The 18210-nt window shown below is 41.2% G+C and overlaps 1 protein-coding gene across 1 annotated transcript; it reads left to right on the top strand.

Annotated features, from left to right (window-relative positions):
* Window positions 1–6291: 6291 nt before the first annotated feature.
* On the top strand, window positions 6292–17506 carry LOC122890425 (transport and Golgi organization protein 1 homolog). The gene is made up of 8 exons (XM_044226026.1): window positions 6292–6311; window positions 6478–6616; window positions 9226–9327; window positions 16694–16754; window positions 16862–16897; window positions 16977–17044; window positions 17167–17260; window positions 17453–17506. The coding sequence occupies exons 2-8, from the start codon at window positions 6573–6575 to the stop codon at window positions 17504–17506; spliced, it is 459 nt and encodes a 152-aa protein (XP_044081961.1). The 5' UTR covers window positions 6292–6311; window positions 6478–6572.
* Window positions 17507–18210: the final 704 nt, after the last annotated feature.

Raw genomic sequence — 18210 nt, 5'->3', positions numbered from 1 at the left:
AGTATATATGCCAATAAGCTTAGCAAACTAGATGAAATGGATGCATTCCTGCAAAACTATAAACTCCCAAAATTGAAACCAGGAAGAATTCGACAACCGGAATAGACTGATGTCTAGTAACGAGATTGAAGCAATGATCAAAAATCTCCGAGAAACAAGAGTCCACGTCCTGACGGATTCCCAGGGGATTCTACCAAACTTTCAAAGAAGAAATAACACCTATTCTCCTGAAACTGTTTCAAAAAATTGAAGCAGAAGAAAAACTTCTAGATTCTTTCTATGAAGCTAGCATTACCCTGATCCCCAAACCAGGCAAAGATGCTACGAAAAAGGAGAATTTCAGACCAATATCACTGATGAATATGGATGCTAAGATTCTCAACAATATCTTAGCAAATAGGATCCAATAGCACATTAAAAATATTATCCACCATGACCAGGTGGGATTCATCCCTGGGCTACAAGGATGGTTCAACATTCGCAAATCAATCAATGTGATAGAACAAATTAGTATGAGAAGAGAAAAGAACCACACATGGTCCTCTCAATCGATGCAGAAAAAGCATTTGACAAAATCCAGCATCCGTCCATTAAAATGCTTCAAAGTATAGGGATAGCGGGAACATTCCTGAACTTCATCATATCTATCTATGAAAGACCCACAGCAAATATCATCCTCAATGGGAAAAAGCTTGCAGCCTTCCCGTTGAGATCAGGGACACCACAAGGATGCCCACTCTCACCACTCTTGTTCAACATAGTATTAGAAGTCCTAGAAGCAGTAATCAGACAACAAAGAGAAATAAAAGGTATCCAAATTGGCAATGAAGAAGTCAAAACTCTCTCTTTGCAGATGACATGATTCTTTATATGGAAAACAGAAAAGACCCCACCCCCAATCTACTAGAACTCATACAGCCATTCAGTAATGTGGCAGGATACAAAGTCAATGTACAGATACCAGTGGATTTCTTATACACTAACAATGAAAATACAGAAAGGGAAATTAGAGAACTGATTCTATCTACAGTAGAACCAAGAACCTTAAGAAACCTGGGAATAAACCTAACCAAAGAGTCAAAGGATCTGAACTCGAGAACTACAGAACACTCATGAAAGAAATTGAAGAAGACACAAAAAGATGGAAGACCATTCCATGCTCTTGGAACGGAAGAATAAACATTGTTAAAATGTCTATACTGCCTAGAGCAATCTATACTTTTAATGCCATTCCAATCAAAATTTTACCATTATTCTTCAAATACCTGGAGCAAATAATCCAAAAATTTATATGTAATCAGAAGAGACCCCGAATCGCTAAGGAAATGTTGAAAAACAAAAATAAAATGCGGGGCATCATGTTACCTGATTTGAAGCTTTACTACAAAGCTGTGATCACCAAGACAGCATGGTACTGGCATAAAAACAGACACATAGACCAGTGGAACAGAGTAGAGAGCCCTGATATGGACCCTCAACTCTATGGGAAAATAATCTTCGACAAAGCAGGAAAAAATATACAGTGGAAAAAAGACAGTCTCTTCAATAAATGGTGCTGGGAAGACTGGACAGCTATATGTAGAAGAATGAAACTCGACCATTCTCTTACACCATACACAAATATAAACTCAAAATGGATAAAAGACCTCAACATGAGACAGGAATCCATCCGAATCCTAGAAGAGAACATAGGCAGTAATCTCTTCGATATCAGCCACAGCAACTCCTTTCAAGATATGTCTCCAAAGGCAAAGGAAACAAAAGCAAAAATAAACTTCTCAGACTTCATCAAAATCAAAAGCTTCTGCACAGCCAAGGAAACAGTCAATAAAACATAGAGGCAACCCACGGAATGGGAGAAGATATTTGCAAATGACAGTACAGACAAAAGGTTGATATCCAGGATCTACAAAGAACACCTCAAACTCAACACACACAAAATAGATAATCATATCAAAATATGGGCAGAAGGTATGAACATACACTTCTCCAATGAAGTCATACAAATGACTATCAGACACATGAAAAAATTTTCATCACCACTAGCCATCAGGGAGATTCAAATTAAAACCACATTGAGATATCACCTTACACCAGTTAGAATGGCCAAAATTAGCAAGACAAGAAACAACATGTGTTGGAGGGGATGTGGAGAAAGGGGAACCCTCTTCCACTGTTGGTAGGAATGCAAGTTGGTGCAGCCTCATTGGAGAACAGTGTGGAGATTCCTCAAGAAATTAAAAATAGAACTTCCCTTGGACCCTGCAATTGCACTACTGGGTATTTACCCCAAAGGTACAGATGTAGTGATAAGAAGGGCCATCTGTACCCCAATATTTATAGCAGCAATGGCCATGGTCGCCAAACTGTGGAAAGAACCAAGATGCCCTTCAATTGACGAATGGATAAAGAAGATGTGGTCCATACACACTATGGAGTATTATGCCTCCATCAGAAAGGACGAATACCCAGCTTTTGTAGCAACATGGATGAGACTGGAGGAGATTATGCTGAGTGAAATAAGGCAACAAACAGAGTCAATTATCATATGGTTTCACATATTGGTGGAGCATGGTGGACATGGGGAGTTAGGAGAAGGGAGTTGGGGAAAATTGGAAGGGGAGGTGAACCGTGAGGGACTATGGACTCTGAAAAACAATCTGAGGGGTTTTAAGTCTTGGGGGTTGGAAGGTTGGGGGAACCAGGTGGTGGGTATTAGAGAGGGCACGGATTGCATGGAGCACTGGGTGTGGTACAAAAACAAAGAATACTGTTAGGCTGAAAATAAATAAAAAAATAAATTAAAAAAAAACCAAGAAAACAAAAACTAATGACAGACTGTGTGATGACTAACATGAAAAAAGCTAGGGAAATAATGAATTAATGGATATTTTTTCAATGTCTGCATGATCCCTTGTCAAAATTGAATAGGTTGAACATTCATTGAATACTATGTGAATAGAATTTGGGGGCAAAAATAAGTTAAACACACTGCGCTCTTTATCATAAATTTATTGTGAACCATGATGACTTCATCAGAATTTCTAATTATATCTTCCATTTTAATCCTGTGAATTCATGCTGCTAAGCAAAGTGATTGTTTTAATATCTTTGGATTTCAATTGTGGTACTATCTGTACTATAGATTATTACTCATAATATGTTTTGTCATTAGCTTATCTTTGTTTCTTCCTCTCTTAGATAAAGCCTCGACAATATGAAGGTAAGGTTTGGGGCTTCAGTTTTCTTTGCCAAAAATTCTCAGTACCCGTGTTTGATGTGTGTTTAATTTGATGCGGGATAAATATGGTGACTTCTGATGTCTCACTGACTTAAGTCTTGAAAATGCTTCTCTTCCCCATGGGGAGTCTTAAGTGACAGTGTGGAGGGAGTTGCCATCTCTATGAGACCAGGAGAAGGAACTCTTTGTGGGACTAGGGAGAATACAAGGTGTAATTTTGCAGAGAGATGTTTAGGAGGCAAGTGATGATGACAGCGTGAGGTCTGGAGAGAGTACTTCACCATGAGCTGGCTCTTGGTGAAATGTCAAGAGGAGAAAACTCTCTGAGTCTAGCAAACCAGCTACACTTAGAGAAGAAGGCAGATATTGCCATGCAGAGCGTGTGTCACAGGAGAGAAGTAAACCATGGTTTTAAGTCTGAAGTGGAGGGGGCCTTTCCTGCCAGGGGAGAATGAATGGAATAGAGCCTGTGCCAGAGGGGATAATGGATAGTGTGTGGGGCTCATGGATTGTGGTAATTCCATGGTGCTGGCTGATGACAGCCTGGGTGGCCACCTGGCACTTAGGAAACCATTGAATGTTGTTGTTCGTTTTTGTGAGTGTGGAAGTGGTACTGGTGAGAAGAGAGGTCTCAGAGCAGGAGAGTGCTCACAGTGGGTCAGGAGAAGAGAAGTTTGCACTTTGAGGCAAGATGAGAGAGTTATTTTTTTAAGAGATTCTGTTTATTCACTTGATAGAGAGAGAGCACAAGCAGGCAGAGTGGGAGGCAGACAGAGAGGGAGAAGCAGGTCCCTGCTGAGCAGAGAGTTGGATGTGGGATGCGATCCCAGGATCCGGGCTCCTGATCCCAGCAGAAGGCAGACCCTTAACCAACTGAGCCACCCAGGTGCCCCACGATAAGAAAATGAAGTAGCTCTTAGAGGAGTCCGTGTTCTAGACCTTAAAAGTGTTATGCAGCTGCCATCAGTCTCCTCTTGAGTGTTGTTTTCCTTTAAGTGTGGAGGGTAACATTCTCCTGTTGTGATGAAAAAAGCTTGTCTTCTCAGGCTTGTGCATTATCCAGGGCCTCCAAAGACTCTCTGTAACATGGAGTGTGTTTATAGCAGAGATCTTGTCCTCTAGAGCCCCCAGCCTGGGGTCCATGAAAGGCGATCTCTGAGCAGCAGAAAGTCTCTGAAGGCCTGTAAGTTGTCACTCACCTGACATCTTGAGCTTTCCTTGTGTGGAATTCCAAGTAGGACCTGGAAGTGGACGTTCCACTGAGCAGGAACAAAGTATAGTATTGCTCATTATGGGTTGTTTGCAGGGACCTGCTTTTGTATCTCAGTCACTGGAGGAGAGAGATGTTAGATGCTAGGATGTTTGATTTTTCGGTCACATCTCTGGCGATGACATTAGCATATGCAAGGTTTGAATTTTCCAAGAATGGTGCTTACAGGTGGGAGAAAAATGAGAAAGCATTCAATTGTTTTTTTTATTTTTATGTTTGAAAAACATTTTAAGTAGGAATCTCACTGATATAGAAAGTCTTAGGTTTCAAATGCTGCTACAACATGCTTCCTTCAGGCACAATGGGAATGCTAGCAAGTTAGTGACACCCAAGTGTCAGAGAATGTACTCTGGTGCTAATATATTGGGATTATTCAATGTCACTGTTTTTGATAATTATCTTAAAATTCTTTTTTCTCCTTTCAGTTACTTTAGTCCAAATCAAGATGAAGATTAATGATTTTAAAAACGAAAACAGGGATCTTGAAAAAAACATAGCGAGTTGGGAGGAGAAGGTATGTGTGCCCTTTCAAATATTTTCTTGTGATTTCATTTTGGTTACTTACCCTCTGGTAGTTCATTCTATAGATCATACCATGCAACCCAGAAATGGTCCTTGAGTAAGAGAAGCTTCACAAATGTAGAGTACTGCCTCTTTCTTTGTGAAAGGAGTCACAAATATAGGTTTCTTTAACATGCTATTTTGGACTTCTGATTCCTTTTTCATATTTTTTATAGGCCACGGAAGCAAAGAAGCAAGAAGAAACAAAAAGAGAACATAAGTGTTCCCTTGCTGGAGTACGTATATTAAAAGTAAGACTCCTTTCTTTGCCTGACTTGTGTTTTAACAGCAGAAATAAATGTAATAAAATATTATTATTATTATTATTTCAAAGATTGATTTCAGAGAAGGAAAGAGTGAGGGGAGGGGGTCTGAAGGAGACAGAGAGAGAATGCCAAGAAGACACCATGCCAAGTGTTTCGCCTGATGCAGGGATCAATCCCATGACCCTGAGATCAGGACTTGAGGCAAACGAAAGCAGGAGTCAGACACTCCACAGACTGGGCTACCCAGGCACAACCCAGGTGCCCCAAGGAATGAATCTTTGTTACTCATTCAATATGTTTTCTTGAAGAACATCCAAAAGGTGGAAGAGATTAATGAAAATTTGAAGGTCTCCCTTCATTGTAAACAGGCTCTCTTACAAGCTCAGAGAGAAAAGAATATCAAGAATGTGGATGTGGGAAAAGTTAGGTGTTAGTTGTACTATAATGTGGCTTGGGAGGCTTTTGGTTCATTGGGTGAGGTGAGTGCAGTGTACTCGTGTTCTGTTTACGCAGTAGAGCCTAGGCATCTGGGACCTGCAACTCCTACTGAACTGTGAGCTGTGATTTCACTTAGGACCACCCCGATGAGGTTTGCAATTTCAAGGCCTAGGAAGTATGGCTTATTTCAGAACTGGGTAATCATCACATCATTCAGCACTGCCCTCCAAGTTATGTAGAAAATCCCACAAAATACGTGAGCAGTGAAGGATGATAGCAAGCCCAATTTGTATAGTAGAATATTATTTTATATCAGTTCCTCTAAGAAAGCCATTTGTGCGTTTTTTGACATGAACGAGTTTCTTTACTTTCCCCTTATTCTATTTATGCCTCAAGGGCTTTCTTTGTTGCCCTCCATGATCCTGTCCTGTTAGGTGCCCTCATATGTCTTTTCTCAAATCTGTCTTAAAGGCCCAAGATGCACTGGCAGATCAAGAGCTGAGAGCCTTGACATCAAAAAACGAAGAACTGAAAGGTACTTTGTTTTGGGGGATGAAATCTCCATATGGTGGCAATGAGTTTGCATCGGGCAGGGAGAGAATGCCTTCCTGCCTTCACGGCCTTGCCCTTCTCCTTTCCCCATTGAAACCAAGTTCTCAGGTCATAGCACAAACACAGAAAAGCAAACTCATCCTTTACAGAAAGGAAAACAATCCTGGAAGACCAGTGTAATGCCCTGAGTTCTCACAAACCAGCTAAAGAAGCAGAATTGAACCTGCTAAAGAAGAAATTGGATATGGTGGTGGAGTTCTCTGAAAACCGAAAACTGACTGCAGAAGAGTAAGCTATTGCTGTGTTGTCATAGATACTCTTGCATGAATTTTCATGGCGGCAAGTATTTGGACCTTCTGGAATTGGATCTTTGCATACTTTTGCCAAATGCATTCTGTAGAATTGTGCCTTCCCTTCCTATCTTGATTTGTGTAACCTGAATTTTCCTTTCTGTTCCAACGACTTGCCATATGTTGTTGTGTGATTCATTGGGGAAGAAGGGGGAAGGTACCAGCATTAATCACTTTCATACCTGGATCCCCTCTGGGTCAGTCTACATTGTCCCTTTATTTTAACTCTCATCACGTGCTATGACCACTCCTGCATTAGGTCCATTTCTTGTTCAGTATGAGACTTGGGTCCAGAAGTGCAGAAAAATGGAATTCTCTTCCTGCAGAAACAGGGAAAGTTTCTTTGTGGAAAGTGCACTGGGGCTCCAGCAATACTGTGTCCCTTTATCTGGTGTACAACTGAGATTATTCACTGCAGCCCAATACCTTAGAAGACCAGGGTATTTCCTGTCCAGCACATTTTCTGTTTCTTTTCTTTTCTTTCTTTCTTTCTGTCTTTCTTTCTTTCTTTCTTTCTTTCTTTTTAAAAAGAGATTTTATTTATCTATTTGACAGAGAGAGAGACACCGCGAGATAGAGAACACAAGCAGGGGGAGTGTGAGAGGGAGAAGCAGGCTTCCCGCCAAACAGGGAGTCCAGTGTGGGACTCTATTGCAGGACCCTGGGCTCATGACCTGAACCAAATACTTTTAAGCAGATAATGACTGAGCCATCCTGGTGCTCCTCCACACGATTTTCTAGGTGTAAGTCTCTTGGATCCCAACCAAAGCCTGCAGTTTCACTAAGTCTCATCTTTGCTGGCTGGATGAGAGCTTCGCTTGTTGCATTCCAACCTGTCCCACAAAGGTTGCTTGTTCATTTACTTTGTATTCACTAGCCTGTTCTAGAATTCACTGATGTGTCCTCGGGAAACTGGCTCCCACTGCCAGGCTGGCTTTCTCCTAGGCTTCCTTCTTCTCCATCTGGTTATCATGTTTCTTCATGTGCTCTTTAGAAATTGGGTGCATTCACTCACAAGTTTTCTCTCTTGTCCAGTATTTCCTTTTATTTCTCAGGAGGAGATAAGGACGTTGGAGTCCCTCATTCATGTGGAAAATCAAAACTGTTCCTGTCTACCCTGGAGACTCAGCTTTGTGTTATTCCTTCCCACATCGGGGGTGGGGGCCACACTCTCTCACAGGCACTTGGGTTCTGTTCATTGGTAAAGACCCCCTCCCCTCACTACTTCATTCTCTCAAATCAATCTTTGAAATAATAATAATTTTAATAATAATAATAATAATAATTCATTACTTTTATTTCTGCTGTTAGAACACAATTCAGGCAAAGAAAGGAGACTTACTTTTAATTTACATACTTCAGGACCTTCTTGGGGCAGGTCCAATGTCCTGACCACCTTTGTCTCTTCAACACCATATCCCTGAGCCACACACTGACTGCCGCTCCAGAAGACATTTGCTGAAGGATAGTTGAGAGACCAGAAGCAGATGCTCCTGTCCTTCTCTTTCTAGAGCTTTTGTCTGTCCCTAAGTCTTTCTGCATGGGATTCTTGACAAGTGTCCTGTTGAAACCTTGTGAATGAACACCATGAACAAAAGAGTCGAGGGCAGCCCAGCAGACCAACCTTTCTAAGCATCGCCATTTGCTGCCTTCACCATCCATGAACTTGGTCTTGGTCAAGAAGGTTGACTTGGGGCGCCTGGGTGGCTCAGTAGGTTAGAGCCTCTGCTTTCGGCTGAGTTCATGGTCCCAGGGTCCTGGGATGGAGCTCTGCATTGGGCTCCCTGCTCAGCGGGCAGCCTGCTTCCCCCACCCCCTGCCTGCCTCTCTGCATACTTGTGATCTCTCTCTGTCAAATAAATAAATAAAATATTTTTTTAAAATAAAGGTAGAGTCAATGGAGCTGACAGTTCTACATCTGAACTCTGTTCCACTGAGATAACACCCTGAGTATGTGACAGTTCACATGGATTATTTGAGGACATATTTTCGGCACTAAGATTGGCCTTTTCCTATACCAGGATCTTTCACAAGGGGCCAGGGGTTGTACTTCTAAAGCCTAGAGATGTGTGGGAGTGAGTTTCCATACCAGTGAAGCCATATTCTGGAAGTTCCTTTGGGCTGACTGTGGGGGCACAGCCTTGGTCTGAGGATCAGGGCTCCCCACGGAGACTAATGGTGGGCCCCTATTCATCCTAACGAGTGTAGCTTGTCAGGCTTGGCTTTTCACTTTGAATTGAAATGAGACTTCACCATCTCAAACCAAAGGCGTATTCCAAGAGGGCACGGAGTGCAATATTATTTGGTGATATGGTGAATGAATTAAAGTATACAAGTATAAAGATTGCAGGGAGCCTGGCCAGCAGCCAGAGTTCAATGTTTCTTCAACCCTAAATGGGGCCTTCATTCATTTTCCTGTTGTGTTGTCAGTCTGTGCTTTTAGCGGGGACATTCCAACATAGGCCATCAAGTGTGCTGGGAGAATAATAAATGGCAAAAATTCAGGACCTTGGCTACTGGACAATGTATATATTTCTCCCATCTTAGGAAGCTAGAAGAGACACTGTATGAATTGAATGCAACTAAGAATGAGCTGTTAGCTGCCGATAAATATCTGAAAGTAACTGAAGAAGAAATGGAGAAGTACAGGTAAGTTCCGACACTACATACTATTGGCTCCTGAAAAGTTCCCTTTGGATTTTTTTTTAATTTTTTAATTTTCTTATAAACCTATGATGTATTCTTAGCCCCAGGGGTACAGGTCTGTTATTTGCCAGGCTTACATACTTCACAGCACTGACCATAGCTCATACATTCCCCAGTGTCCGTAACCCCACCATCCTCTCCCTACAACCTTCCCCCCAGCATCCCTCAGTTTGTTTTGTGACATCTTGTTTAATTTATTCTTTTCCTAACCCACAGCCCCCCACGTTGCATCTCCCCTTCCTCATTACATGGAGATCATATGATAGTTGTCTTTCTCCGATCGACTTCTTTCGATAAGGATAATTCCCTCTAGTTCCATGCACGTCATCGCAAATGGCAAGATATATTTCTTTTGATGGCTTCATAGTATTCCATTGTATATATATATATATACCACATCTTCTTTATCCACTCATTTGTTGATGGACATCTAGGTTCTTTCCATAGTTTGGCTATTGTGGACATTGCTGCTATAAACATTTGGGTGCACGTGCCCCTTCAGATCACTACGTTTTTATCATTAGGGTAAATAGCCAGTAGTACAATTTCTGGGTCATAGGGTAGCTCTATTTTCAGCTTTTTGAGGAACCACTGTGCTGTTTTCCAGAGTGGTTACACCAGCTTGCATTCCCACCAAAAGTGTAGGAGTGTTCCTTTTTCTACGCATCCTCGCCAGCATCTGTCATTTCCTGACTTGTTAATTTGAGCCATTCTGACTAGTGTGAGGTGGTATCTCTTTGTGGTTTTGATTTGTATTTCCCTGATGCCGAGTGATGTGGAGCAATTTTTCGTGTGTCTGTTGGCCATCTGGATGTCTTTGCAGAAATGTCTGTTCATGTCCTCTGCCATTTCTTGATTGGATTATTTGTTCTTTGGGTGTTGAGTTTCCAAGCTCTTTATAGATTTTGGATACTAGCCCTTTATCTGATATGTCGTTTGCAAATATCTTCTCCCATTCTGTCAGTTGTCTTTTGGTTTTGTTAACTGTTTCCTTTGCTGCGCAAAAGCCTTTGGTCTTGATGAAGTTCCAATAGTTTGTTTTTGCCTTTGATTTCCTTCCTTTTGACGATGTTTCTAGAAAGAAGTTGCTGTGGTTGAGGTCGAAGATGTTGTTGCCTGTATTCTCCTCAAGGATTTTGATGGATTCCTTTCTCACACTGATGTCCTTCGTCCATTTTGAGTTTATTTTCCTGTGTAGTGTAAGGAAATGTTCCAGTTTCATTTTTCTGCATGTGGCTGTCCAATTTTCCCAACACCATTTGTTGAAGAGACTGTCATTTGGACATTGGACATTCTTTCCTGCTTTGTTGAAGATTAGTTGACCATAGAGTTGAGGGTCTATTTTTGGGTTCTCTCTTCTGATCCATTGATCTATGTGTCTGTCTGTTTTTGTGCCAGTACCATTCTGTCTTGTTGATGACAGGTTTGTAGCAGAGCTTGAATCCCAGAATTGTGATGTCACCAACTTTGGCTTTCTTTTTCAATATTGCTTTGGCTATTCGAGGTCTTTTCTGGTTCCATATAAATTTTAGAATTATTTGTTCCATTTCTTTGAAAAAAAAAATGGATGGGATTTTGATAGGGATTGCATTAAATGTGTGGATTTCTTTAGGTAGCAAAGACATTTTCGTAATATTTGTTTTTCCAATCCAGGAGCATGGAACATTTTTTCCATTTCTTTGTGTCTTTCTCAATTTCTTTCATGAGTACTTTAGAGTCTTCTTAGTATAGTTTCTTTGCCTCTTTGCTTAGGTGTATTCCTAAGTATCTTATGGTTTTGGGTGCAGTTGTAAATGGGATTGACTCCTTAATTTTTGTTCTTTTGTCTTGTTGTTGTGTAAAGAAATGCAACTGATTTCTGTGCATCGGTTTTATATCCTTACACTTTACTGCATTCCTGTACAAGTTCTAGCAGATTTGGATCAAAGTCTTTTGGGGTTTCCACATATAGTATCATATCATCTGCAAAGAGTGAGAGTTTGACTTTTTTTTTGCCGATTTGGATGTTTTTGATATCTTTTTGTTGTCTGATTGCTGAGGATAGGACTTCTAGTACTATGTTGAATAGCAGTGGTGATAATGGACATCCTTGCCGTGTTACTGACCTTAGTGGAAAAGCTCTCAGTTTTTCTCCATTGAGAATGATATTTTCAGTGGGTTTTCCATAGAAGGCTTTGATCATATTGAGATATGTGCCCTCTATCCCTACACTTTGAAGTGTTTTGATCAGGAAGGAATGCTGTACTTTGTCAAATGCTTTTTCAGCATCTATTGAGAGTATCATGTGGATCGTGTTCTTTTCTTAGTGTATTGTATCACATTAATTGATTTGCAGATGTTGAAACAACCTTGCAGCCCTGGAATAAATCCCACTTTGTGGTGGAGAATAATTGTTTTAATGTACTGTTGGATCCTATTGGCTAGTATTTTGGTGAGAATTTTTGTGTTTGTGTTCATCAAGGATATTGATCTGTAATTCTCTTTTTCGATGGGATCCTTGTCTGGTTTGGAGAGCAAGGTGATGCAGGCCTCATAAAACGAGTTTGGAAGTTTTCCTACCATTTCAGTTTTTTGGAACAGTTTCGGGAGAATAGGAATTAATTCTTCTTTAAATGTTTGGTAGAATTCCCCTGGGAAGCCATCTGGCCCTGGGCTTTTGTTTGTTTATTGATTTTTGATGACTATTTCAATCTCCCTACTGGTTATGGGTCTGTTAAGGTTTTCTATTAATTCCTGGCCCAGTTGTAGTAGATAATATTGTCTCTAATAGTGCACCCATTTCTTCCAGATTGTCAAATTTATTGGCGCAGAGTTGCTCATAATATGTTCTTATAATTGTTTGTATTTCTTTGGTGTTGGTTGTGATCTCTCCTCTTTCATTTGTGATTTTATTAATATGGGTCCTTTTTCTTTTCCTTTTGATAGGTCTGGCCAGGGGTTTATCACTCTTATAAATTCTTTCACCTCCTAGTTTCATTGATTTGTTCTATTGTTTTTTTGTTTGTTTGTTTGTTTTTATTTCATTGATTTCTGCTCTGATATTTATGATTTCTCTTCTCCTGCTGAGTTTAGGTTTTCTTTGGTGTTCTTTCTCCAGCTCCTTTAGGTGTAGGGTTAATGTTTGAGACCTTTCTTGTTTCTTGAGAAAGGCTTGTATCGCTATATATTTTCCTCTCAGCACTGCCTTTGCTTTGTCCCACAGATTTTGAACCATTGTGTTTTCATTATCATTTGTTTCCATGAATTTTTTTTCAATTCTTCCTTATTTTCCTGGTTGACACATCCATTCTTTAATAGGATGCTCTTTAGCTTCCTTTCTCTGTCATTTGAGTTCCTTCCAACTTTCTTCTTGTGATTGAGTTCTAGCTTCAGAGCATTGTGGTCTGAAAATATGCAGGGAATGATCCCAATCGTTTGATACCAGTTGAGACCTGATTTGTGACCCAGGATGTGATCTATTTGGGAGAATGTTCCATGTGCATTAGAAAAGAATATGTATTGTTGCTTTGGGATGGAATGTTCTGAATATATCTGTCATGGTCCAGCGTATCATTTAAGGCCTTTATTTCCTTGTTGATCTTTTGCTTGCATGATCTGTCCATTTCAGTGAGGAGAGTGTTAAAGTCCCCTACTCTTCTTGTATTATTGTTGATGTGTTTCTTTGATTTTGTTATTAATTGGTTTATATAGTTGGCTGCTTCCATGTTAGGGGGATAGATATTTAAAATTGTTAGATCTTCTTGTTGGAGAGACCCTTTAAGTATGATATAGTGTCCTTCCTCATCTCTTTTATTATAGTCTTTGGCATAAAATCTAATTGATCTGATAGAAGGATTGCCACCCCAGCTTTCTTCTGATTTTCATTAGCATGGTAAATTGTTTTCCACGCCCTCACTTTAAATCTGGAGGTGTCTTTGGGTCTAAAATGAGTTTCTTGTAGGCAGCATATTTTTGGGTTTTGTTTTTTTTATCCATTCTGATACCCTGTGTCTTTTGATTGGGGCATTAAATCCATTTACATTCGGGGGAACTATTGAGATATATGAATTTAGAGCCCTTGTATTGCCTGTAATATGACTGTTACTGTATGTTGTCTCTGTTCCTTTCTGATTTACAACTTTTAGGCTCTCTCTTTGCTTAGAGGACTGCTATCAATATTTCTTGTAGAGCTGGTTTGTTGTTTGCAAAACATTTCTGTTTTTGTTTGTCCTGGAAGGTTTTTACCTCTCCTTCTATTTTCAATGATAGTCTAGCTGGATATAGTATTCTTGGCTGCATATTTTTCTCATTTATTGCTCTGAATATATCTTGCCAGTCCTTGCTGGTCTGCCAGGTCTCTTTGGATAAGTCTGCTGTCAATCTAATATTTTTACCACTGTATGTTACAGACTTCTTATCCCGGGATACTGTCAGGATTTTCTCTTTGTCACTAAGACTTGTAAATTTTACTATTAGAAGACGGGGTGTGGACCTATTCTTATTGACTTTGAGGGGGGTTCTCTACACCTCCTGGATTTTGATGTGTGCTCCCTTTGCCATATTAGGGAAATTCTCTCCAATAATTCTCCCAATATACCTTCTTCTCCGCTCTCTCTTTCTTCTCCTTCTGGAATCCCAATTATTCTAATGTTGTTTTGTCTTTTGGTATCACTTATCTCTGGAATTCTCCCCAAGTGGTCCTGTAGTTGTTTGTTTCTCTTTTGCTCAGCTTCTTTATTCTCTGTCATTTGGTTTTCTATATCACTAATTCTTTCTTCTGTCTCATTTATCCTAGCAGTAAGAGCCTCCATCTTTGATTGCACCTCTTTAATAGCTTTTTTGATTTCAACATGGTTAAACTGTAGTTCTTTTATTTATGCAGAAAGGGCTATTATATCTCCAGATAGGGTTTCTTTAATAAGTTCCATGACTTTTTGGAGCATGGCTAGAATCTTGAGAATCGTCATTCTGAACTCTAGATCTGGCATATTACCAATGTCCGTATTGATTAGGTCCCTAGCCTTCGGTACTGCCTCTTGTTCCTTTTTTTTTTGGGGGGGGGTGAGTTTTTCCGCCTTGTCATTTTGTCCAGATAAGAATATATGAAGGAGCAAATAAAATACTAAAAGGGTGGCAAAGACCCCAGGAAAGTGTGCTTGAGCCAAATCAGAAGAGACCCCAAATCATGGTTGGAGAGAAAGGGGGTAAAGGAAGTTCAGGGAAAAAAATTAAGAAAACAAATAATGAATTAATATTAAAAAGAAAAATATATATACATATTAGACTGGTGACTAGAACAGGGTCACTCACTTAATTTGGGGTGTATTTTTGTCTCTTAGAAGAAATTACCTCCCCAAATTTTAAAGAATGGAAAACATATATAAGAGTAAACACAATGAAGGGACGGAATATGAATATTAAGATGAAAAGAATTTTTTTTTAATTTCTAAAAAAAGAGTTGATATGTAAGTTGGTTGGGAGAATAAAGAAAAAGAAAGTGGAGAAGATTTGCTCAGGCTGGAGAGTAGAACAAGCCCGGTGGTAGATTTAGGGTATAGTTCCATCTATTAGAAGTTGTACCCCAAATTTTTTAGAAGAAAAAACCCTATGTGTATACAAAAACTGAAGTTAGATACAATGAAGGATAACATATGACAATAATAATGAAGGTTTGAAAAATATTTTTTAATGAAAAGTATTGTTAAGATAAACTAGTTAAAAAACGTTAAAAGCAGAAAGGGTAAAAGTTAAAAAAATAGCAGAAGATAAAAAAATAAAGTTAAAAAAATTAACTTTGCAAGACTAAAGTATCATGAGGAGAAAGCCATGAATTCCATGGTTTGCTTTCTCCTCCTCTGGTATTCCGCTGTTCTCCTTGGTAAGTGAACTTGGTCTTGGCTGGATTTCTTGTTGATCTTCTCAGGGAGGGGCCTGTTGTAGTGATTTGCAGGTCTCTTTGCCCCAGGCAGAATTGCACCACCCTTTCCGGAGGCCAGGCTAAGTAATCCGCTGGGGTTCGCTTTCAGGAGCTTGCGTTCCCTGAACACTTTCTGTAGAGTTCCAGAGGTCAGTAATGAAAGTGGCGGCCTCCCACTCCTCAGTGCGCCCTCAGAGAAAAGCGCTCATCATTTCCCTCTCCCTGGCCTCCAGCTGCGCTCAGACCTCACCAGGCTGTGACCAAGCGTCTCTGTCTTTGGCACACAGCTCCACCTGGAGTCTCCGAAACCCTTAGATTGCTGAGCTCTGGATTACGGTTCAAGGTAATGCTGAGTTGAGAGGTCACTCCTCGGCTCTCTTTCTGTTGCCGGTGTCCCCGCTCTAATACCTGCGAGTTCTATGACACTCAGACACCACCGGTCCTTCTGTGACCCTGCAGAACTGGGGCCACACCGTCCCCGCTTAGGCTTCCGCCCGGTTTAGCCTCTGGAGCGACGTCCCTCAGTGAACATCGCTTTTAAAAGTCCTGGTTTTGTGCTCCGTTGCTTGTCAGGAGCCGGACCCCTCCCCCAGGGTCTATCTTCCCGTCGCTTTGGATTCACTTCTCCGTGGGTCCTACCTTTCAGAAAGTAGTCGATTTTCTGTTTCTCAAATTGATGCTCTTATTCTCTTCGATCTCCTGTTGGATTTGTAGGTGTTCGGAATGGTTTGATAAGCTATCTAGCTCATCTCCTGCTACCTGATGTCAACTCAGCCTGCTACTTCTCCACCATCTTGACTCCTCCCTCCCTTTGGATTGTTAATCTTTGTACATTTTGAGGACTTAATTAAATAATATACACTAAAATTCAGAGGATGTATCCAGATCAAATTAACTGACACGGAAAGATAAGGCACAAAACAATTACGTTACTAAACATATCCGGATCCCCAGTGTTGGTCTGACTGTGGAAACTAGCTCCATACCAGCGTCCTTGAGGTGGTGTTTGGAGGAAAACAGTTAGTCTTAGGATGAGTCCTTCCCATAAGCCCGGTAGTGGCATCTGATGGTGCTGGTCTTTGCAAACTTGGGAACCATAGCGAGGATAGAAGTTAAAGGAGAATAGAGCTTCATGACAAAAGACATTTGTCATGTGATAACTGAGGGAAAGATTGAAAACGGGTAAGGAAGTTATGTCGGTTTTGATCCTGTAGGCAAAGAAAAATGATGAAGGAAAGGCTGTAAGAATAGCTTTGATCCTACAGTCCAATTATAGTCAGGTGAAAGTGTTCCCTGTGTCAGGATCAATTGTATGAGGGGACAGATAAGAGGAGGATGGCCACATTGGCAGATGATTGAAAATCACACCCAGTGTTGGGTTATGTCTGATGAAAACAATTGCCCCCCTCACAGACAAGAAGTGGAAGAAATGCGAGAAGAGCTGCAGGAGTCTAACCTCACCTTCAACCACAAGGTAACCGGAGTTGTGTCCAACAAACTGACCCCTTGGCGCCCCCTGCAGGTGATGGTAGTGGCCCTTAGAGCCCTGAACATGGGTTTCTGGTGTGTTGGCTTTTTCAGATCGCAGTTCAAGAGAGGAATGCTCTGGCTAACTGGGTAAGTGTTTTCCATTTCCTCATCTTCATTTGTGGCACAGTTGGGCACAACTGAAGGTGGGTGTGTTTTTCTGCCGCAGATGAAGGCTCAGTATTGGGAAACAAGGATGATGCAGCAGAGCAGGGAGAACGCCTACCTGAAATACAGGTGTGAGTGTTTGACGTGCGTTTTTATGGGTGTTTGGAGAGGTGACAGCTATGCTGTTTACTGCCAGGAGAGGACGGGGTGTTGTAATTCTTAGAGATGTCCACTCTTTTTCTGTGTTCAAGATTGCGCATGATGAAAGGGGAGATGCTGCCTGTGGGATCCATGAGGCATGAACTGAAGCCCGGGAGGCCTGAGTTGCAGAAGCTGTGTGGCAAGGTAGGGAGCACAATGTGAAATGCAGCAGCAGCCTGATTTCTGCTGTGAAACCACACGATGTCCTTCCTGTTCCTGTGGGTGATCGCTGTGTGTCCTGCAGAGAATCACAAGCCTGCAGCTTGTCTGAAGGGGTGACAGGAGGGCGCATTCCTTATATGCCCCCAGGCAGCAGGACACTTGCCCCTGTGACAGGTGGAGATCACGCCGCTCCACACCTTCCCCCTGCACCCCCTTCGGAAGAGCTGAACCTGAGAAGGTGGGAGGCAAGCACCCTTCCCACCTTGACTCAGTAGTCAAACCTTGGCAAAAAAAATGACTATTTGTGAATAAGGGCATTTATTTACTCATTATGGAGGCTCCTATATTTTTGTTTTATTTGTCAGCCATAGGACCATATTGAGCAATGAAATATATCTTTCTCCTCTCGTGTTATCGGTGCAATGTCATAGCTTTATTGCTCAATCTGCCTATGATTCCTTGTTCATGACTATACAAATGTCAAAGTCTGTTACTTCCCTGAAATGTTTATTTGTTGGCCAGTCACGCATTCTAGGTCCCTACTGCAGGATGGACAAATGAACCATCCACCTGTGGCTTGAGAAGGGTACATGGGCTGTTCATGTTAAGGGTTCGTGGATGCCACCCATGCAAGGCTATTCTTACTTAGGTGTTTAATCTATGAAGAGAAAGTGATTTTGTCTGATGTGTGTTGAGCACCCCAATTTTAGTGTTGATTTCCAGCCAGTTGTACCCCGACCAGTCCACACATGATGGATTACTTACAGAAACACGGGAGCCAGGGCTCTGGAGTGTCTCACGCAAGAGGTGACTGGTGTCTCTCTTTGCAAAGGAGTCACTTGAGTCCCGGATGAAACCCTCTGATAAGGGACCTAATAGTGGGAAAGAGTGCAAGATGGGAGAGGAAGGCAGGGAGGGCATGCAAACCACAA

This window comes from Neovison vison, chromosome 11, assembly GCF_020171115.1.
Source record: "Neovison vison isolate M4711 chromosome 11, ASM_NN_V1, whole genome shotgun sequence".
Taxonomy (NCBI): domain Eukaryota; kingdom Metazoa; phylum Chordata; class Mammalia; order Carnivora; family Mustelidae; genus Neogale; species Neogale vison.
Note: the sequence above shows the minus strand (reverse complement) of the source record. Positions and strands in the feature narration are given on the sequence as shown.

Coding starts and splice junctions, on each gene's coding strand:
- LOC122890425 (XM_044226026.1), top strand. CDS start 6,573: ATGGTGGTGGAGTTCTCTGAAAACCGAAAACTGACTGCAGAAGA. Junction 16,755..16,861: donor ACCTCACCTTCAACCACAAG/GTAACCGGAGTT, acceptor TGGCTTTTTCAG/ATCGCAGTTCAAGAGAGGAA. Junction 17,261..17,452: donor TGCAGAAGCTGTGTGGCAAG/GTAGGGAGCACA, acceptor CCCCTGTGACAG/GTGGAGATCACGCCGCTCCA.